Source organism: Myotis myotis, unplaced genomic scaffold (genome assembly GCF_014108235.1).
Source record: "Myotis myotis isolate mMyoMyo1 unplaced genomic scaffold, mMyoMyo1.p scaffold_m19_p_8, whole genome shotgun sequence".
Lineage (NCBI taxonomy): Eukaryota > Metazoa > Chordata > Mammalia > Chiroptera > Vespertilionidae > Myotis > Myotis myotis.
Genome location: NW_023416390.1, coordinates 19,629,934 through 19,651,987, shown reverse-complemented (window position 1 = coordinate 19,651,987; position 22,054 = coordinate 19,629,934). Strand labels below are relative to the sequence as shown.

The 22,054-nt window shown below is 39.3% G+C and overlaps 1 protein-coding gene across 12 annotated transcripts in view; it reads left to right on the top strand.

The window, feature by feature from the left end:
* The window catches only part of FN1 (fibronectin 1), a 67,497-nt gene that overhangs the window by 28,693 nt on the left and 16,750 nt on the right, over nucleotides 1-22,054 (top strand). For 3 of the 12 annotated variants that reach the window (XM_036319090.1, XM_036319085.1, XM_036319084.1), the window contains exons 20-33: nucleotides 258-524; nucleotides 5,170-5,264; nucleotides 7,229-7,397; nucleotides 8,076-8,162; nucleotides 10,255-10,446; nucleotides 11,735-12,007; nucleotides 13,428-13,610; nucleotides 16,117-16,206; nucleotides 17,499-17,768; nucleotides 18,517-18,633; nucleotides 19,201-19,365; nucleotides 19,806-19,961; nucleotides 20,838-20,951; nucleotides 21,752-22,015. In XM_036319090.1, coding sequence (XP_036174983.1) covers nucleotides 258-524; nucleotides 5,170-5,264; nucleotides 7,229-7,397; nucleotides 8,076-8,162; nucleotides 10,255-10,446; nucleotides 11,735-12,007; nucleotides 13,428-13,610; nucleotides 16,117-16,206; nucleotides 17,499-17,768; nucleotides 18,517-18,633; nucleotides 19,201-19,365; nucleotides 19,806-19,961; nucleotides 20,838-20,951; nucleotides 21,752-22,015 — 2,442 coding nt within the window. The remainder of the gene's footprint in view (nucleotides 1-257; nucleotides 525-5,169; nucleotides 5,265-7,228; nucleotides 7,398-8,075; nucleotides 8,163-10,254; nucleotides 10,447-11,734; nucleotides 12,008-13,427; nucleotides 13,611-16,116; nucleotides 16,207-17,498; nucleotides 17,769-18,516; nucleotides 18,634-19,200; nucleotides 19,366-19,805; nucleotides 19,962-20,837; nucleotides 20,952-21,751; nucleotides 22,016-22,054) is intronic. The other 9 variants (XM_036319094.1, XM_036319089.1, XM_036319087.1 and 6 more) reach the window with 3 other exon arrangements.

The following is a 22,054-nucleotide window of genomic DNA, read 5'->3' as shown; positions in this document are numbered from 1 at the left end:
AATGAGGAAGTCATGCTGGAAAATTAGACTTTCCACAGAATCACAGCCACGTAAAAAAGGTCAGCAATTTCTCATGACTGACACAGAATTTTACAAAGTATGTAGCACTCACTCTCTTAATGGCTCAGTATCTCCAAGGTTTTGACGTATATTGTTTCAACCTTAAGAAAACTTTAGAAAGTTCAAACTATAGAATTTCAGTATGATAATTACTGAGGTTCAGATATGTCTTGATGTGTTTTATCCTTTTTTTCTAGAATTGGATGCTCCCACTAACCTCCAGTTTATGAATGAAACTGACTCGACTGTCATTGTGACCTGGACTCCGCCTCGAGCCCGGATAGCTGGGTACCGACTGACCGTGGGCCTGACCCGGGGAGGCCAACCCAAGCAGTTCAATGTGGGGCCCTCCGCCACGCAGTACCCACTGAGGAATCTGCAGCCTGGGTCCGAGTACACGGCCACGCTCGTGGCTGTGAAAGGCAACCAGCAGAGCCCCAAAGCCACTGGAGTCTTTACCACTCGTAAGCCCAAATTCAGTGTCTTTTCTTAGTGATGCCATTGGTTCTCACCTACAGTTACATTCTCTGTTCTTTATCCATTTTTTAAAAAAACTAACTCAAAAAACTTAGTACAAGATTTAAATAAGAAATAAAATTTTAATATATTTTTTTATTTTTTTATAGATTTTAGAGAAAGAGGAAGGGAGAGGGAGAGAGAAACATCAATGTGAAAGAGAAACATGGGTTGCCTCCCACATGCACCCCGACTGCATATTGAACCTACAACCTGGGCATGTGCCATATCTGGGAATCAAACCGGTGACCTTTCAGTGCACAGGATGATGCTCAACCAACTGAGCCACACCGGCCAGGGCAAGGAATAAATTTAAAATAATTTTTTTAAAGATTTACAGTAGTGCTATTCATCATGTGGTCCATGAACCAGCTGCTGGTCCTTGAACTGTTTGTGACTGGACAGTAAGGAGCTTGTGCCGAAATGTAAATCGTGAAGCACACTGTTGAGTCCAGTTGATAATTTTTTGAGGCAAAATTTTCTTGACGAGAGAAACAATGTGTTAAGTTACATATGTTGCCAGGCTCTTTATTTGCTCCAGGACTAACATGGAGTAACATGGTTTAAAGCACCCACTTATTTGAAAATTGAATCCTATTGTAGTAAGTGAATTTACCAAATACTGGTTAAGGCAAGAGAAGATCAGCACCTATGTCTATATGCTACTACTTTGGGTATCGAATGACAGCAGTAAGTGTAGGATAAAAATATCTACCGAGTGAACAGTCACCAACAGAACAAAAGCAAGGAAATGATTTCTTTGCAAGTGTTGCTGCAGCAGATCAAAGTGCTCCTGCAGAACAGAAGAGCTTTTTTAAAAAAGAATTTAATCTTTCTTAAATTTCTCTTGAAATTCCACAGAAGGAAAAATTCTGACAGTAATTTTTGGTCTGTCCTTTAGGTCAATTTTACAGAAAAGTGGCCTTAAATCTCTTTCATTTCACAATGAAAGCCTGTCTTCATAAACTGACTTCTACTAAACACATTCTCATTCAAACTACAAAGAATTATGAGAGCCTTTATTTCTAGCTGAGCATTATTTATTTTTAAGTTGACATTTTGAATTATAAGAGCACCTAACATAACACTTTTTTTAGCATATATATGTGCAACTATGAACTAGTTTGCCATTTTCATAAAGCTCTCAACAAATTTTCTCTGACTAAAAATATAGATGTTAAAAAACATTCAAAAGTGAATATAAGTTTAGTTTAAAAGCAACTATGGAATTTATCTCCCAAAGAAATTGTCTATAAATATTTCCCTATAGAAATTTATAATTTACCAAAAATTTACTTCCATTTAAATTTAGTGTATGGAGTTTGGCTAGTGAAGGCTTCTACTTAAGTAATTGCTGTTCATCAGCAAGTAAAATCCACTTTTTATTTGTAAGTTTGCCTTAAAATTTTGCTATTTTATATTACATTTTACTGAGATACCCTAAAATCTATGAACATGAAACCAGTGTCTTGATATTCTTATAACTATAGGTTTCATATAGATGCCTTCACTGCAATGGCATAAAGGGTTCAGTAGATGATGTAGTCTTTTACTGACTACATATGATTCCGCAATTATATAAATATATTAGTAAATGTAGAATTATATAGTTATCATTTTTACTCCTACACATAAGATGCATTTTATGTGGTTTCTTTCATTGGATAGGGTGCCTATAAAAGAAAAGGATTTTTAATGATACTAACAATAATTGAGTGGGGTAGGATGGGCCAAGATGGGCTATTTTAAACCTGTTAGGAGACTTTGATATATAGGACGTGTTATTTTTTGCTCTGTACAATATATTTACATATTATCAAGATTAATTTTACTAGCTAGAGGTTACCATAGTACCTTGTACATAGTATAGATTTTTTAAATATATTTTATTGATTTTTTACAGAGAGGAAGGGAGAGAGAGTTAGAAACATCGATGAGAGAGAAACATCGATCAGCTGCCTCCTGCACATCTCCTACTGGGGATATGCCTGCAACCCAGGTACATGCCCTTGACCAGAATCGAACCTGGGACCTTTCAGTCCGCAGACTGACGCTCTATCCACTGAGCCAAACCGGTTTCGGCCATAGTATATATTTTTTAAGTATTTAATAAATGATTGGCTGAGGAAAAAATGATGAAAACAGCCCAAACAAGCTTAGTTTTTTAAAAAAACCCACGTAAGCAGGGAGTTTTACAACTTTTGTTGAACTTCCAGTACTCTCTGCGGCTATAAACATCAGCATGGCTTGCAAATTTTTGAAATTGCTTTAAATTTCTGTAACTTTTTACTGTCTTACTAAGCTGAACCTTGGGAATAACTTTGCTAGGTTTTGCTAATTTTTTAAGAGCAACTGTGGGGGTGGGGGAGGTGACTCTGGGGGGGGAGGGGGCGGGGATTCCGTTTACTCCTTTATAAATCCGGTAAATTCATTCCTTTAACAGCCAGGCTGTTCTTCACCTAACAAGACCTGCCAGAGCCATGGCTCCGACCTACAGTCACATCCTTTGTTTGACATCAGTTTGTGGGTTTGTGGTTTGGAGATTTTCCTGTAATGGTCTTCCCAGGCTGAGAGCATCATCTCCAACCCGAGGAGCTTCTTGCTGGCTGGCTCTGGCAATAGGAAATTCCCAATCGTAAAGCCCAAGGCAGTTGAGGAGAATGTAATTTGAAAAAGTTGTGGCTTTCACAGATGTTCAGTGAAAGAAGCTGACTGCTGACCGAATCGTTTCTTGTGGCCATGAACCTAGTCACACGGGGCTGGCTGTGGCATTTTGGCCAAGTCAGCAGCAGCTTAAGTGGGGTAAGATTTAAGAGACACTGGAAAGGGATCACGGGTCACTCACCCTAGTTTCCCGCCCCCTCCTCTCCCCAGATGCCATCAAAATAATAGCATACTTCAGAAACAGCTCGCTATATGTAGTGAGCCATTAGAATGGTCACTGCAGAGTGGCCCACACACAATTTATTTCCCCCCTCCCCCACACACAATATTTTAAAAACATACTTTTAAAAAATTGCACATTAAAACCCAAACTGGAAAAATAAAAAAGAAGAAAAAATTGTAATAGCGGGTCTGAATTCCCACATGACAAAGGCAAAATAATTGACTGAAGCTGAGTGGAGACGGGCACTTCTCAGCCCCCGTATAAACGTATAGTTCTGGAGGGAAACACTTGGCCTCGCCAGCCCTTCATAATTTAGTATAAAGTCATTTAATAGCTTTTATTCCTCCAGTAGGCACAGGATTTGGCTGGGAGGTAAAGAGGCAACTGTAAACTAGGACCCAAACATGTGACCAGGACCATTAACACACTTAAAATCCTTGAATTTGACTCGCTCACTCAGATGTCTTGGTTTCTGAGGCCTCACCTTTCCCAGAGCAGCCAGTTACCAGTTCAGCCCATTCTACTTTAGAAATCTACATTTATAAGAAGATCTCTAGGACTATTACAAATGTCTGTCTTAACTTTCTGTACTCCTCTTTTCCTTCTTCCCTTTTTTTTTCTTTTCTTTTTAAAGTAATACTTTCACTGAGAAATAACAGTGGTTTCAGAATGCTAGACTGTGTGAGTTAGCTTCTGTGATAATCCCTGATTCCAGTGGCAGAATATTAAATGTCTGCAGTACTGTTATTCTGAATGCTCACATACTGGTATTTAAGGACTCTTTAGAATTTATAAGTGTATCCATGGTGGCCAGTTTTGTTTAACTTTCTAATGGCATCCTTACTGCAACCAAAAAAAATTAGCCATCCTCATGGAGTAATTCAGCACAAAGCTGTTTTTAGATCACCGTCTAAAATTTAACATTGTTCTCAAATTAGTGATTAACCAGTTAACTGCCATGCATCCAAAATGGAAACCATCCCCATTTCTTCCATATGTGCTGGGATGTTTACAAATTTAAGTTACCATAATTTTCTTTACAAACCCAGAGATGTCACTAATAAGCCTGATTTTAAAATTGGGTGAGCAGAGTTGATATGTGAGGTTTGTGGCTATATACGCTTATGGTGTACAAAGAGTTAAGAGCCAGAAGGATAATTAGTTGGTAGTGACCAGTTTTACATACTAACACTATTGGGAAATTTATTGTCCTCAAACTCAAATCCTAACTATGATGAAAAGACATAAACCTGCCTTTCAGCCAGAGCTCAGATGATTTGGGTAATTCATGGAAGACTGGGAAGCCCTGACCTAATCCAGATCCTCGCCCAGTGAAGGGACAGGTGTTGTTTTCTGGATCCACCTGCTGATTAAACTGAGGTTCTTTTTTTTTTTTTAAATATATTTTATTGATTTTTTACAGAGAGGAAGGTAGAGAGATAGAGAGTTAGAAACATCGATGAGAGAGAAACATCGATCAGCTGCCTCCTGCACATCTCCTACTGGGGACATGCCCGCAACCCAGGTACATGCCCTTGACCGGAATCGAACCTGGGACCTTTCAGTCCGCAGGCCGATGCTCTATCCACTGAGCCAAACCGGTTTCGGCTAAACTGAGGTTCTTGATAAAAATACTCACTATCTGCATTCTGTGCAACTGCCTGCGAGTCCAAGGTTTTGACATGTGCATTGATCCCATTTCACAGTGCAGCCCAGGGGCTCCATCCCACCTTACAACACAGAGGTGACTGAGACCACCATTGTGATTACATGGACGCCTGCTCCCAGGATTGGTTTTAAGGTAAATCATAGATGTTCTCATCTCTTGTGATACAGCCCTGAGGTGCCCCCATGTTTCTGGATGCAGCAGAAGTCAAGATGTTCAAAAGTCAGGAGATCTGGTTTTGTTTGTTTGTTTTTGATATATGTTTGTTTGTTTTTGAGATATATATAATATATATGTATTTGAGATATATATAATATATATGTATATATATTATACATATATGTATATATATTATATATATTATATTATATTTATTTATTTATTTATTTATTTCAGAGAGGAAGGGAGAGGGAATGAGAGATAGAAACATCATGATGAGAGAGAATCACTGATTGGCTGCCTCTTGCACACCCTACACTGGAGATCAAGCCCGCAACCTAGGCATGTACCCTGAACGGAAATTGAACCTTGACTTCCTGGTTCATAGGTCGATGCTCAACCACTGAGCCACTTTGGCGGGGTTTTGTTACCTGCTTCTGTTCAGACCTCTCTGACCACATTGTCAGGGCATAACAATATTTGCGTCTCACTGGCTAGAAAGATGGACGAAGGCAGAGAAAGTGCTTTGCAAAAAATAAAACATTAGCATGTAACTGTCACTGCTCTTATCTTATTTTCTCTATCCTTTCCCCCAGGGAACTACATTTAAAAATATAAAGGAAACTCCATTTGATGTTGCTCTAAATGGGTGTCAACAAGTTCATGAAAGCCCATTTAGAGAGACCAATTAAACTCAGAGTCATTTAAAAATCACATTATTATCCAATCGGTTTCATCTCAACTTGTTCTAAGCCCCTGTGGGTGAATCACTTAATAGAAGTTAAGATTAAGGTCTTCCCTATAGATATACTAGTATGGATTCATGTTCTCTAAAGTGATAATATTAGGGGAGTGATGAATACAAATGAGTTGTTCAAAATAATTATTTTTTTTGCATTTTTATAGAGAGAAATATTTATTGGAAATCAAGACTAACTCCCCGTGATTATTTGTTTAAGAAAATACACCAACGTTCATTTCTTCTTTGAGCTGTACAAATGGTCATATTGATGATTAAGCTACGTAAATTTAGAGAAACCCTTTTTGAAGATTGCCAGCTTACCTTATAAATTTCCCTTAATAATGTCATTCTGACTTTCAGAAGCCTTAACATACAAAGGATGTCTCTAGAGTTGAACACCGATGACACAATATTACTCAGGTTTTTGAAAGAAACTCTTTTTTTAAAAATATATTTTATTGATTTTTTACAGAGAAGAAGGGAGAAGGATAGAGAGTTAGAAACATCGATGAGAGAGATAGATCAGCTGCCTCCTGCACGCCCCCCAGTGGGGATGTGCCCGCAACCGAGGTACATGCCCTTGACCGGAATCAAACCTGGGACCCTTCAGTCTGCAGGCCGACGCTCTATCCACTGAGCCAAACCGGTTTGGCTGAAAGAAACTCTTAAAAGAATTTCAAATTATGGGCACATTTGTTTTAACTCTGCTTTTGTAACATATGATCCTGCAGTTGAAGCTCTGAACCTACTTCTACAAAAGGAGTGTTACAGGGGCTGGTACCCTAACTGGCAACTAAATGGTAATAACTCATTAAAGCAGGAGCTAGGGGATTCCTTCCAGTGAAAGAAAATAGTAATGAACTGCTGTGTGGCCCAAAGCCCCTGTGTGTGTACTTATGGTTTGTACCGGGAGATGATTTACCTAGAAAAATAGTAGGTAATAACTTTTTCTTGGAGCCTTTTATTACAACCACCTTTGTGCAGTTTTAGAGGACACCTCCCCCACCCCAACCCCCCAGTACAGAGAATTCCCACCTAAAGTATTTTAACTAAGATAAGGCTCCAACTCATTCCCCAGTAAAAGCACATTGTGCCATTCCTGAGTTCACAGTCTATGAAACGTAACCACAACCTCTCGGAAGACACCCAGCTCTGGAAAGATTTGTTCTTGGTGTTTATTTTGCTTTTCTTCTTCTAGCTGGGGGTACGACCAAGCCAGGGAGGGGAAGCCCCGCGAGAAGTGACTTCAGAATCAGGAAGCATTGTTGTGTCTGGCCTGACTCCAGGTGTGGAGTATGTGTACACCATCTCAGTCATCAGAGACGGGCAAGAGAGAGGCACACCCATTGTCAACAAAGTGGTGACACGTAAGAGGAGTTCTTTGCTCTTTTTTCTTTTAAGTGTTTAAAACTGTTCCACTTTCAAAGAATAGCTGAAATCAATACCGCCCCCCCCCCTTTTTTTTAAGAGAGAGAGAGAGGAAGGAAGAGGGATAGAGATAGAAACATCAATGAGAGAGAAACATCATTGATTGGCTGCCTCCTGCATGTATCCTACTGAGGATTGAACCTGCAACCTGGGCATGTGTCCTGACTGGCAATCAAACTGGTGACCTGGTTCATAGGTGACACTCAACCACTGAGCCACACCCGCCAGGCCAATATCACTTTTTACATATGATAATGGCATAGGGGAAAGATCTACCCCTACTTATATTATTAGCTGTTGCTAAATTTCGAGTAGCAAGTTCAATTTATGCCATATAGTCCATGGCATCAGAAGTGTTCTTTCCATGTCAAGAGTATTTATGAACTGGTAAGATGGAAAGGATTTCAATAGTATTGCAAAATCGTTGATCATAAAAAAAAATTCTGTCAGAGAATTGCATTCCACCTTGGTTTCATACTACAGCTTCTATATTTTTACTGATTCTTTCATAAAGAGAGAATCAAAGGAAGGAAGGAAACATAAGGAGGGAGGGAAGCATTCCATCGGTCAAGTGTTTTGTGTTAGTTTTAACTTTTAATTTTCAATTATTTTTCTAGCTTTATCTCCCCCAACAAACTTGCACCTGGATGCCAACCCTGACACTGGAGTGCTGACAGTCTCCTGGGAGAGAAGTACCACCCCTGGTAAGCCTGCGAGGCATCAGAGGGCACGTGTAAGCAATGCCTTTCCAAGACAAGGGCTGTGGAAGCTGGTCCTTTCAGAGAAATGCAGGTTGAAAATGATAAGTACCTATCCCTCCATTAAAAGCATGGTAGGACATGAGTATGCATCATAGAGTGACAGGGAGGGTGTTTAACTGCATGTTTACTTAAATCACAGGAAAGAGAACAAGGCAGGTGCCTATTGAGCTCTGTAGGGAGTCATGAGGGCTGTGGAAAAGCATTCTGGAAGGTGGCTTTTGCCCAGTGGCATTCAAAATCGCCAAGCAAATAGTTGAAATCATACTGCGTAATTCTTCTTTTATGAGTTATCACAGGTTCAAGTTTATGATTCAGTGAACTTTCGCATATATTTTGTCATGAGTTGCACCACAAAAATCTAAGGGTGATGGAAGGTAGAAACGATCCACTTTGCAGAATGAAAAATTGAGACTAAGAAAGAACTGACCTACCCATGGTCACAAATTATAAATGTTACAAAGTTGGGATTGTAACTAAAGTTTTCCAGACCCTTTCTCACACCCAGCATCACATATTTGGAACCTAATTGTTTGTGTGTGTTTTTATGTATAGTCAGTACCAAGGAATTGCTTTCATGGAGTTCCATGACTATTTTTAAAACTTTGAATGTAGCTTTTGTTTAAACTCCTTGATCACACATATTGAAACTTATCATGAAATATTTTTAGCTGTAGTAATGTTCAAGTAGCATGATGTATGTACTGTGACTATGATAGGAGAGATTTTAGATATTCCTGACCTTTGCCAAGCCCATGTGAAAGTCTCTTTAAAAATGAGAAATATTACCCAAAATGTAATTGTATTAGTTAATATTGGGTATATTAAGAGAATCACTATTGAGATATCAGGATAGTCATAAATGAGAAAATTCTAAATTAAACAAAAACAGAAGTTCCAACTCACATTGATTTCACCCATAACTATTATACTTGTTACTTTAAGGGCCATATTTAGTTTATTATTTCTGATTTACTAATTCTGATTTTAGAAATAGTTTTTACATTTGCTTAGGCATACAACTAAGAGAATTACCTCTAATTATCTGATCAATGTGTACAATTACACAGAATAAAAGTAGCTCAACCTATCTTTTTTAATCTCCCTCTGAAATAGAGTGATTCTGGTGAAGTTTTCATTATCTGTGGAAACTTTCTTTAAGCCAAAGTTATGCTATTTCCAGCCAAGTGACTGAATTTGAAACTAAGTTGGCAAATTTCATGCATGTCAAAAGCTAGGTCCTTAATATTTAGTCTTAATGGATGGCCTCGCCTGCCTGTCTAGGTGGTCACTAGCAAATGCAATGACCGCCACGTGTATTTCCCATCTGGTTGGATTTCCTTGTCTCTACTTTTGTTTTCATCCTGTTTCTAATGGCAAAATATGCCATCATTTCCTTGCCCTTTATTAAGTTTAACCTAAATATACTTTCTCATTTACTTTAGTCTATCCCTATAGATCGCTAGTCATCACTGTTTTAATTTGAATATCTCTTCCCCCTAAACCCTCTTATTGCCTAACTTCTATGATTCCTGAAATCTTCATCAATTAATATTCTTTCACTAGAATTAGTAGAGCCACTTCTTTCTCCCATTTTTTCTCCTTTCCTTTTCCCTTCCTGTAAATTCCATAGTTAGACTTTGTACGTTAGGAGAGCCTGCTTTGGGGAATGTGCCTAGATTTGAGAGCCATTTCATACTAAGCAGGTAAAATGGAATATTCCTCAGGCATCATGCAGATGATCCAGTAAGGACAATCAGGGTACAGGGTACAGGGTACAGTAGTAGAAAGGTCATGGAATTTTGAGGCAGGAAAGCCTTTGGTAATCACTTTCCCAATCCAAGGTTTTCTTTAAACCAAGGATATTATTGCCTGCCTCAAAGGGTTGTTGTAAGCACTAAGGACAGTAAATCCTTAATAAATGCCAAGTCCTTTCCCCATTCCCCTTTGGGGGTTCATCATTGGATTCTGGTTTAAAATGCTCTGCGTTGCAAATCCTTCCTGCAGTCACTAACTTACTCCTTTCTGTTTTCTGCAGACATCAGCGGTTATAGAATCACCACCACCCCAACGAATGGCCAGCAGGGTTATTCTTTGGAAGAAGTGGTCCATGCAGATCAGAGTTCCTGCACTTTTGAAAACCTGAGTCCTGGCCTGGAGTACAATGTCAGTGTTTACACTGTCAAAGATGACAAGGAAAGTGTCCCTATCTCTGATACCATCATTCCAGGTAATGGAAAAATAAGTTGTTATCCTCAGAATGGCAGCTGCAGTAAGAGTGGGGATTAACATCTTAATCCCCAAGTGGTTGAGTGTGTCAGATAGAGGTGGGATTGAATGCTGACCTCCCAACCGCACTCTTCAAAACCGAGAAGTCAAAGCAACAATTTGGACAAATGCTTGCTGTTAACACTGCTCACTGCCTGCTTCACTGGGAAGCTGTCTGTTGCGATGAGTATGTAATGCAGTGGCAACCGTGGCATTAACTCTGTCTGCTCACGTGGAAATATTACTAAAATGATGTCACGTGTCTATACTCAGTACTGACAGGCTAAAAGTAACATGGTAAATGCATCCCCTCAGTCCATTTGTACCTGGTCTCACAGTCCAATTGTCAGCTGCTGGCTGTAAAATAGTACCTGTCTCCATATGTAAGCACTGAAATAGCACCTGATAGACACATCCAATTCTTTCTGTTTCAAATCCTTCTTTTTTAAAAAATTGGAAAAAGAAAAAAGAAAAAGAAAGACCACACCTTCAGGGCATTCTTTCTTGTGGATTGAAACACAGACCTGAAAAGACCTATCCAGGGATAGGCTCGTTGTTTGTCCAAAATGGGACTGTGACAGATGAAAGCGGACAGGTTGTGTTCCCCTTCGCGCATTTTGGTAGAATGCTTTTAGTAGTGCTAATTAAATAACTTTGATTATGAATTCAACACAATATTGGCACTGGCCTTGGACTCAGGCCTGTCTGTCTTCCACCTGACTCTGCTTTTAGATGGCACATTTCACACCATATATTCATAATGTGTTAACATTATGGCCATATCTTGTCATGAGTTTTTGTATGGGGAGAAAATGAAAAAATTCATCAATCAAATTTTTAAACAAATCTTCCTGCAAGCTTTATTTTCCTACTAAAAAAAATTTGAATTTTTAAGACAACATTGCTGATACTACAGGTATTATGTCCAGATCGTTTTGACATCCTAAACAGGCCTATAATTTTTAGGAGCCTGAGAAGTTCCAATTGTACTGTTTAGAGACATTTTCAAAATTCAAGAGAATCCCTAAGATTAGTGTAATTTGTTTGATTCTCACAGGGAAGCAAACTATTCAGGATGCTCAGGAATATTTCAGATAATTTGGAACAGACTGCATACTACCATCATTGCTTTAACATTCCGTCAATTTTACTACTAGTGACCTGATGTACACTGCTTTATTTTTTCCTCTTTTTTGCCTCTATTTTCCTTTTGCCCCCCTCCCTCCCCCTTTTGCTTTGTAACTCAATAGAGGTGCCCCAACTCACTGACCTAAGCTTTGTTGATATAACCGATTCAAGCATCGGCCTGCGGTGGACCCCGTTAAACTCTTCCACCATTATTGGGTACCGCATCACAGTAGTTGCGGCAGGAGAAGGTATCCCCATATTTGAAGATTTTGTGGACTCCTCAGTAGGATACTACACAGTTACAGGGCTGGAGCCGGGCATTGACTATGACATCAGCGTTATCACTCTCATTAATGGCGGAGAGAGTGCCCCTACTACACTGACACAGCAAACGGGTGAATGTTGAAAACTTCTGTGTTTGAGACACGGATGGTGTTGCATGCTGCCACCAGTCACTGGTTAAATATGGATGTTTTCATGGGAAAGCCAGCAATTTGCCAAAGATTAAGAGAAGGTGGTTTGGGGAGTAAGGAATCCAATGCAGATGCTAAACTGATTGGGTGAAGACATAATCAAGCAGTCTTAAGTAGACTTTCATTCAAAGCACAAATATGTATAAAGCTAACAAAATGTAGATATCGGATCTACAAATACAAAATGGCAAAGATTAATTGAATTTGCAGACCTGTGATTTGTCAAATGATCTAACATGAATGCCACAGTGTATCATGAGCACCAGTTATTAATAAGAAAGTACTTCCAAAATGTGCTTCCTTCTACTCTTTGATCAACACTACCATGTTCCTTCTTTGGAGCTGACTAAAAACCCATTGAAATTTAGGGTAGAGTGGAAAGGGGTTGTTTTGAGGTAGAAAAACAAAACGAAACTTTGGCACACTCTAAGTTCTATTGCTGTGGCGAGGTAAAGAAACTCCTCTTTAACCTCAGTCTGGGACGAGCATGCAACATTATACACGTTCTCTGCCCTGCATGGTAAGGAACATGCTGAGAACCAATTTGCATGAACCCTCTTCACTTGTAGGTAGTAGTCACGGAATGGAATTGTAGCTCTCGTCCTCTCGTGTCCGGGGGCATCTAGGACCCTGTCTTCTTTTTGTCTGTGTGCATGTGTTTCTTTGGAAAGTACCGCTGTGTTTCTCTTTGCTGTGTGGCAACTTGAGCCTCTTCAGCCTGGGATAAAATAATCTTCAGTGATGTTAATAATGTACTTCAAAGCAACATATTTGGATGTCAATTAAAATTATTGTTTAAGATATATTGATGGCAGAAAGGTTAAAGGGGCCTAACAGTACGAGGTGTAGTGTTTTATTTTTAACAGTACAATTGACCCTTAAACAATATGGGGATTAGGATCACTGACTGCCACGCAGTTGAAAATCTATGTATAACTTTTGATACCCCTAAAACTTTATTACTAATAGCCTACTGTTGACTGGAAACCTTACTAATAACATAAACAGTCAATTAGCACATATTTTGTATGTTATACAAATTATATACTATATTCTTACAGTTAAGTACACTAGAGAAAAGAAAATGTTAAGAAAATTATAAAGAACAAAAAATACATTTACAGTATTTTTAAAAATCCAGACAGACCCACACAGTTCAAACCTGTTTTGTTCAAGGGTCAACTATAGTTTACTCTCGTTTAGATTAGATTTAGATTAGACTATGCATGATGATGACTTGTTTCCTTTATGCATGAAATATTGTTTTTACCTTTCCAGCTATTTCTGTTACCTTTCATTTTAAAATGATATTAATTTAGTCTTCCTTCTTATTTGAAACCAGCTGTCCCTCCTCCCACTGACCTGCGATTCACCAATGTTGGTCCAGACACTATTCGTGTCACGTGGGCCCCGCCTCCATCCATTGAATTGACCAACTTCCTGGTGCGTTACTCACCTGTGAAAAATGAGGAGGATGTTGCAGAGTTGTCCATTTCTCCATCAGACAACGCAGTGGTCTTGACAAGTAAGAGGTCAAATGTATCTGTTCAGTAAATACCAAGCATAAGGAAAGAATTCTGAGCTCTCAGGTGGGAGCAAATAAGATCAAAACAGCTACAATAGAAGTACAAACTAAACTCCAAATCTGACCTGAGGCTTTGTAAATTTTGAAAGATGTCATGTTTATTGTTATTTTAATACATCTTTCATATCTACAACTTTAAAAAAATCATAGTGGAAAACACCAGCAATGAAGTTCAAAGACTTCAAACATGCTCTGCTTCCAAATAAGCACATTAAAATAATGTATGTCAGGAGAAATTACATGACTAAATTTGAATGTTTGGAGAGAAAATGAAAATTGAGAATAATGTCCCTGTATCTATTTTATTATCTCTTTTTTCCCCAAGTGTCAGCAGGCAATCTGTTTAGCAGCTGAAAACACGGAAACAGTGACTGGTTACTCAGGGTAGATCAGGATGCTCTTTGAAGAAAGAGCCAGTTTGATTTGTACTTCAGAAAGAATCTGTTGGCGGGATTTCTCTTAAGGCTGAGGACTTAGAAAACAACTGACATGAAAATAAACAACAACCACCATTTATGGAAATTGCCTCTTTCCAGTTCCTACTCTTTTGAAATAGATATCGTTTATTAAAGAAAATATAAGTGGGCTGTGTTTCAAGTCAATGTTGTTTTTCAGCATTTTCACTGTACTAGTTAAAAGACATACATAAGAACAGCCAAAGTTAAGACATAAGACAGAAATAGTTCATATTTAGGCCCATTACCAAACGGTGGTCTAAAAACATTCTCTATGTTTCAGACATAGTATGACCATAGTTTTGGTTTCTCATTTTGTGGCTGAGGGCAAGAGCATCCCTGTATCTACCTATCAGCAGGAAGGTTGTTTCCATCTGGAGCACCCTGTGATCAGTAGCTATAACTTCACCCAATGCAGAAGCCCTGCTTCAGGACCACCATCTGCCCCCATCATAGCCACAGATCTGTCACATGTCCATCCTGTGTTCTAAGACCTCATTCTACTCTAGATCTCAAAGTAGCCATTTCCTCCTAGAGCAGCAGTTGCCAACCGGTGGTCCGTGGACCCCTGGTGGTCCGTGAATTCCAAAAGGTTGGCAACTGCTGGTTTAAAGAAACCTTTGGAGCAGCGGTCGCCAACCAGTGGTCTGTGAGGTCCGAAAGGTTGGCTACCACTGCCCTCGAGTAGCCATTATATCCTATTTTACAGATGAAGCAATGGAGGTGCCCAGTGTTTAAGTAAATTGCCCCTGGCCAAGCAGAAAGGAGGAAAGTGGAGTCCAAGCTCCATCAGGGACCTCTGCAGAAAGGCTGAAGGGAAGATGATATGAGGGGAATGGGGATTTTTGAGTAGGAGGTCAATGGTTAGAAACCTTACTCTGTACCTTTATTCCTCAAAATAGGAAGCTATCCAGGAATGTATATTTAAATTTTTTAAGCCGGGTGCGGTGGCGCACGCCTGTAGCCGCAGCTACTCGGGAGGCTGAGGCTGGAGGATCGCTTGAGCCCAGGAGTTCTGGGCTGTAGGCGCTATGCCGATCGGGTGTCCGCACTACATTCGGCATCAATATGGTGACCTCCCGGGAGCAGGGGCTCACCAGGTTGCCTAAGGAGGAGTGAACTGGCCCAGGTCGTCAGGTCGGAGACGAGCAGGTCAAAGCTCCCGTGCTGATCAATAGTGGGATCGCGCCTGTGAATAGCCACTGCACTCCAGCCTGGGCAACATAGCGAGACCCTGTCTCTAAAAAAAAAAAAAAAAAAAAAAATTTAAGTGTCTGCTCTTACCTTAATATGGCAGAACCAATCACTTTCCCTTTGGGGTATGACTCTTCCAGTAAAGGTTAATTGTTAAGACCACGGGTCATGGTCTGGGTCAACTCCTGTAGGATCTTGGGCAAGTATATCAAAGGAGATAACTTTATGCCTCAGTTTTCTTATTTGTAAAGTGGGAATAATTGTAAACCAATCTTTCGGAGGTAATGGATTTGTTCTTTAATGTGGTGATGGTTTTACAAGTGTATACATATGTCAAAGCCTGTCAAACTGTACATTTAAAATATATGCAGTTTATTATATGGCCATACAGCTGCTTTTAAAAACTAGCAGACTACCTCACTGGGTTGTTCTGAGGAGTAAATGATAATTCACAGTGCCAAGGTCATTGTCAGCACATGACCCCAACAGACATACTATTAAGTGGGTGATAGAAATATTACTATGCTACAGCAGCTCCATCTTATTGCAGATCGGGCTGAGTCACATGCATAGAGGTGGAACAGAGGCCAGGGTTTAGAGATGCTACAGGACAAGGTGACCTTTCCTTATCACCCAGTTGCAGCCCATCTCCGGGTAGCCACCCACATTCACTTAGGAATAAGTAGGCTGCAGGACCAGACTCTTGGATATTTTGTAAGGTGAAATAGTCCCAGGGGTGCTTAGGTTTTTGATGCTTTCAAGAGCAGTTTTAAAGTAAGTCCCACTTACCTCTTCAGATCTCCTGCCTGGCACAGAATATTTGGTCAGCGTCTCCAGTGTTTATGAACAACACGAGAGCACACCTCTCAGAGGAAGACAGAGAACAGGTGAGTCATGTTGGCAATATGCTTATCAAGTAGCATTCACCTACTAATTTTAAATAACAAAAATGGAATCGTCCTTCTAAAAATATGTCTCCATCTGTTGTGGTGGTGATGGTGGTGCTCGTAGCCTTGTCATTACTTTGTGATCACTGGTCTTGAAAATTAAAAGACGCCTTATTCAACTATTACCCTGACTTCCTGTCACTAAGATTCTACTCTCTGTTTCCAGAGAAGACTGAAATTAGTCCAGAAACTTTGTTGTCTATCTTTTTAAAAATTCTCCCAAGAAGAATATCTCATAATGTCTATTATTTAGGGATGATAAACATTCCTTCTCTTTAGCGAGCTCTGTCTAATGGTTGACCCAACACTGTCATTGTCATATTTTCCCTCTTTTACTAAGTCAACAAGTTTATCTCTTTTTTTCTACTTTATTAAATCTTCATTTACTGTAAAAACGAAGTTGAATTGAATCCCATAACGTGATGTCCTTTCTTAAAGGTATTTCTTTTAATTTTTCCCTTTAAAAAAGTGCAATGCAATATATCCACTAATTAATTCATTACAGTCCACTTGCTTCCAAAAAGGTGTTGTGATATCTCAATTTGGTTTGAGTATGTTATCGAATAGAATAAGTAAATGTTTTAACTGAAACAGAATTTGTTAGAAGACCCAGAGAGGTTACATGATTTGAATTTGAGATAAACTCCAAATTCTCTCTGGTTTTTCTGCACTGCACTAAATTCCAATTCATGAGGAATTACTTGCATTGTAACTTGTCTAGAATATTGTCTTAGTTTCAGAAACTTTCATATTAGGCATCATCATCATCTGTTGAAATATCAGTTCCCTCTTGAGTCTAGAAAGCTTCTTTGAGAGCCAAACACTTAACTCAAGAGTGGGAAGACCTTCTCACTTTCAGAGATTCACTTATAGGACAGAAACAGACTACTGAACACTGAAACACTTAAAAATATCAATTCCTAGAATATATTAAACACCTTTTCTTCAATAGCATGTAGAAACCTCCTGTAATGATACTTGGAATGCTTAGCAAAAGAACAAAGAAAAGAATGCTTGAGTTGGCCATTTTGAACTGAGTCAGTTTATGATTTTGAAGTTTATATGTGGTTTAGAATCAGTCCATCATAACCTGAGTTTATGGCAATTCCTTGTGTTAATGAAAAAAACAAACAGAAACATCAGCTGTATGTTACTTTCCACTATTTTCTCACTTCCTAATCTGGTGGTGTTCCCGGTCCCCTCTCTCTTTTTCCCCTGGGTGGGAAAAACAGGCCTTGATTCCCCAACTGGCATTGACTTTTCTGAAATCACTGCCAACTCTTTCACGGTGCATTGGATTGCTCCTCGAGCCACCATCACTGGCTACAGGATTCGCCATCATCCTGAACATGCTGGTGGAAGACCTCGAGAAGATCGAGTGCCCCCGACTCGGAATTCCATCACCCTCACCAACCTCAATCCGGGCACAGAATATGTGGTCAGCATTGTTGCACTCAATGGCAGAGAGGAAAGTCCCTCATTGGTTGGTCAGCAATCAACAGGTAACTTGTTTTCTGGTCTTCAAAGAAATTCAAAGGACTTTCCTATGCAAGTGATATCTTCTGTGAAATAGGTTGGTGTTGTCTGAGTCATCATCTCTTAAAAATTAGATCATGGTTATGAGACATAGGGAAGTGACAGAATATATGGAGAAAAATCTCCATCTTAGAGTATATGAGAGAAGATACTTTTTTTTATTCTAAGAAATGTCTCACCTGATTTGAGTATTTATGTATTTTTAATAACTGCAGTCTTATTCAAAATACAGAAAACACTCTTTCAAAGTTCTCTTAAAATCATGATTATTTTAATGTAATAGTGTCAAAGTTCTTGATAGATGCTGAAGTACTTAAGGGAGTATTATCATGATATTTGTACCCTAGTCTCAAATGGATTAACAAAAAGACAGGGGGAGGGGTGCAAATGTTATCAATTCTCAAATACCTAATGGAAGGGGATATGGGTGTTCATTATATTATTTTTGTGGCTTTTTTGTTTTAAAATTTTTAAGAAAAGAAAGTTGAGGGGGAAAAAAACCCCCATTCAATAAATTTGAAATAATCATTTTTATCAGAATTTGAATTGACTTTTTAACCCCTTACCTTGTTCATAATTTTTAATTTTGCTAATTTTGCATATTATTTACACTGTTATATAAAAAACTCACAATTATCTGGGAAATGAGCAAAGAGTGAATCTGGGCATCGTGTGAAAGTTACGGACGTGAGAACTTTCCCTTGCTTTTTCTAGTGTCTGATGTTCCAAGGGACCTGGAAATTATTGCCACAAACCCCACCAGCCTACTGATCAGCTGGGAAGCTCCCGCTGTCACAGTGAGATATTACAGGATCACCTATGGAGAAACAGGTGCGTTAGTCAAATGCTATTTCACCCTCTAATCAAGTCAGATCCTGTTGTGGGTAATCTGAAAGCCCAACGGTGAACACATAATCAAAGAAAGCTTGGCAAGTTCATTCAATGGAGCCTCGTCTTTTCCAAGAATATGTGGAAAATATGCATGAAATAATTGATAGCAAAATCAAGATAAGAAGTTGTTTGTATAGTCCTAAAAGGGGAATAGTAGAGTTGAGGAAGAAAGGATTGCAAGTTCACATACCTATTATCAGCAGTGAAATGATAAGCGATTTGTATTTTTCTTTTTACTTGTTTGTATTTTCAAAATTTTATTTTACATGAATATATTCTATTAAAATTTTGAAAAAGGAACACAGCTTATGTAATCCTGGGTTGAGGACTTACCTTCTTCTCCCTTCTCATGTTAACCTACAATTCTGACTTTTTTGTTCAAGCCCTATTAAGAGCACCTTTTTACAGGGTCACTTGCAGGCTGCTCTCAATACGTTAATGCAGTAACTCAGCAATCCCCAAGTATCTCTCAGCCACTCACTCTTTTACTAACCTCTTTTCAAACAGGAGGACACAGCCCTGTCCAGGAGTTCACTGTACCTGGGAGCAAGTCTACAGCAGAAATCAAGGGCCTTAAACCTGGAGTAGATTACACCATCACTGTGTATGCTGTCACAGGCCGGGGGGACAGCCCGGCGAGCAGCAAGCCAGTTTCCATTGATTACCGGACAGGTATTGATGCCCCTGGGATGAAGAGAACACCTACTGCCAACAGTTTTAAACCAAATGTACAAGGAAATACCCACAAGGGCAGGGATTTTTGTCTGTTTTGTTAATTGATGTATTCCACATGCCTACAATAGAGACAGACATAGAAGGCGTTTAATGAATGAATGAATGAGCTGATATGGTAAGAAGGTAAACACCTAAGTAAGAATGTAGTTTTTGTGTGAATGAAGCAGCCATCTTGAAAATAGGTAATGGTATCAAGATGCTTACCTCACCTCCCAAAAGTTTTCTCTGTTTCTACAAAAGAAAAACTTGGGAGTCGTTAGTCATAGTAAGAGATTATCCTGTATGTAGCAGAACTGGAGACAAGGACTTGTCCTGTCTTGTTTCATGGGCTGTGGCTTCATTGGTTTCTCCTATTTTTTTTTTTTTTTTTTTTGTAGAAATTGACAAACCATCACAGATGCATGTCACTGATGTTCAGGACAATAGCATCAGTGTTCGGTGGCTGCCATCAAGCTCCCCTGTCACTGGCTACAGAGTCACCACTGTTCCCAAAAATGGCCTGGGACCATCAAAAACTAAAACTGCAGGTCCAGGTAAGAATTGCAGCATCTCACATGCACCAGAAAAAAATAGGAGGACCACTTTATGTTAAAGTTTCCCCATTTGTGAATTCAGGGCTCACGATTGTTACTCCCTCGACAATAGAATTTTTCGAATAAGTGCACTTCTGTTTTTCCATGCATAGTCCTGCTTAATGGTGTGGACATCTTAAATGATGAGACCCACCTTTGTGGTTTTGTTCACTGTGCACACCAAGAGAGAGATTGGCTTAAATGATTTTTTAAATATCCTTTTAGCCCTTGTTTTTGTTTTTATATAAAGTACTTGTGAAATGAAGATCTTAAGGCAATATTGTTTTCTTTTAAATACGAGTGAAAGTTTATTTAGAAAGTCACAGAGGTAGAAAAAGTGAGCCAGCTGGGCTGTGTGGGCTCGGGAAACAAGTTACAGATGCAAAAAAAAGGGCCTTTGGAGCTTCGGGGAGAGAGAAGCAAAGGTATTCGCCATCAAGCAAGAGGGGGGGGCGGGGGAGTGCAGACATTCTACAGAGAGAGAGAGAGAGAGAGAGAGAGAGAGAGCGAGCCTTAAGGTAATATCTTAAAGTCAAGTTAATTTTCTTTTTTTTTCTTTTTTTCAAAATTGTTATCATTCATTGTTGGGGGGGGGGGTATCATATTACATTTTGGAGCTTATTCTTTAGTGTGACTGTACTCCAATATGATGATTTGTATTAGCAATGAACACATTTATCCAAGAGGAAATCCATGTCTGACTCCTATATTTTCCTGATAAGTCTACCAATGAAAATCTAGGCCAGCACACATTTCCTACTGAAATCTGAATGTCCGTTGGATGACATTACAGTGGAATGACATAGATGCTGCATTTGCTTTTCACTCCCTTTGCAGATCAAACAGAAATGACCATTGAAGGCTTGCAGCCCACAGTGGAGTATGAGGTCAGTGTCTACGCTCAGAGTCAAAACGGAGAGAGTCAGCCTCTGGTCCAGACGGCCGTCACCAGTACGTAACCCGTGCTCATCTTCCATTTTCAAAGTCAGATCTTGTTCTTAGGCACCTGAATGCCCTCTGCATGTCATTTGCGACTATACACAGGGAAAGCCAACTGGTTGGTCAGTTTCTATATTGAATTGAGCCCTTTACAAGCATATTTTTTCCTCCCAGTTCCAAGCAATGAACATATAGGGAAAGAAGTTGTGGAACCACCATAGTTGGTTGCTGTGCTTTAAGTTTCTTTTGCTTAAATGGCCTCAGCAAAAGCTTATTTGCCTATTGCACATCTACAGAATATTTTGCCAGGACCGTCTTTTCTACAACTGGATGGTAAAGTTGATTGAAGTCTTTCTCATGAAGCTTGTATGTTTGGAGCATTTGCAGGACTGTGGCTGCACCAGAGTTATTAAAGAAGGATTATAAAAATCTAAATCTAGCATTGAAAATCAATTTTACCATTCCCAAAGGTGTAGAAAATCCAGGTCTGTGAGACTGACATCACATTGCAAAAATAAATTATGGTACAAAATCTTAAAATCAGTGCAAATAAGTCCTCTTTGAGAGGACACTTTGCAAGGTGTCTACACATCTCGTGTACACCTGTCTTAATAAATGATGTGACATTAAATATTTTCAAAATCAAAAATACTTCAACAGGATCAGGTAATTTTCTCTGTAATAGTTGGGTTGATTGGAATTTAATTCATCAAAGAGAATGGTATCTGCAAAACTGCTTTGCATGTTATAAAAAAATGCTTATTTCACAACTTGCTTTTCACATAACCTCTTACCATTAATTTGCCTAACAGACATTGATCGCCCTAAAGGACTGGCATTCACTGATGTGGATGTCGATTCCATCAAAATTGCTTGGGAAAGCCCACAGGGGCAAGTTTCCAGGTACAGGGTGACCTACTCGAGCCCTGAGGATGGAATCCATGAGCTATTCCCTGATGGTGAAGAAGACACTGCAGAGCTGAAAGGCCTCAGGCCTGGTTCTGAGTACACAGTCAGTGTGATTGCCTTGCACGGTGATATGGAGAGCCAGCCCTTGATTGGAACCCAGTCCACAGGTATATCGTTAATTGCACCCCTGGGTGCTCATGGGAGCA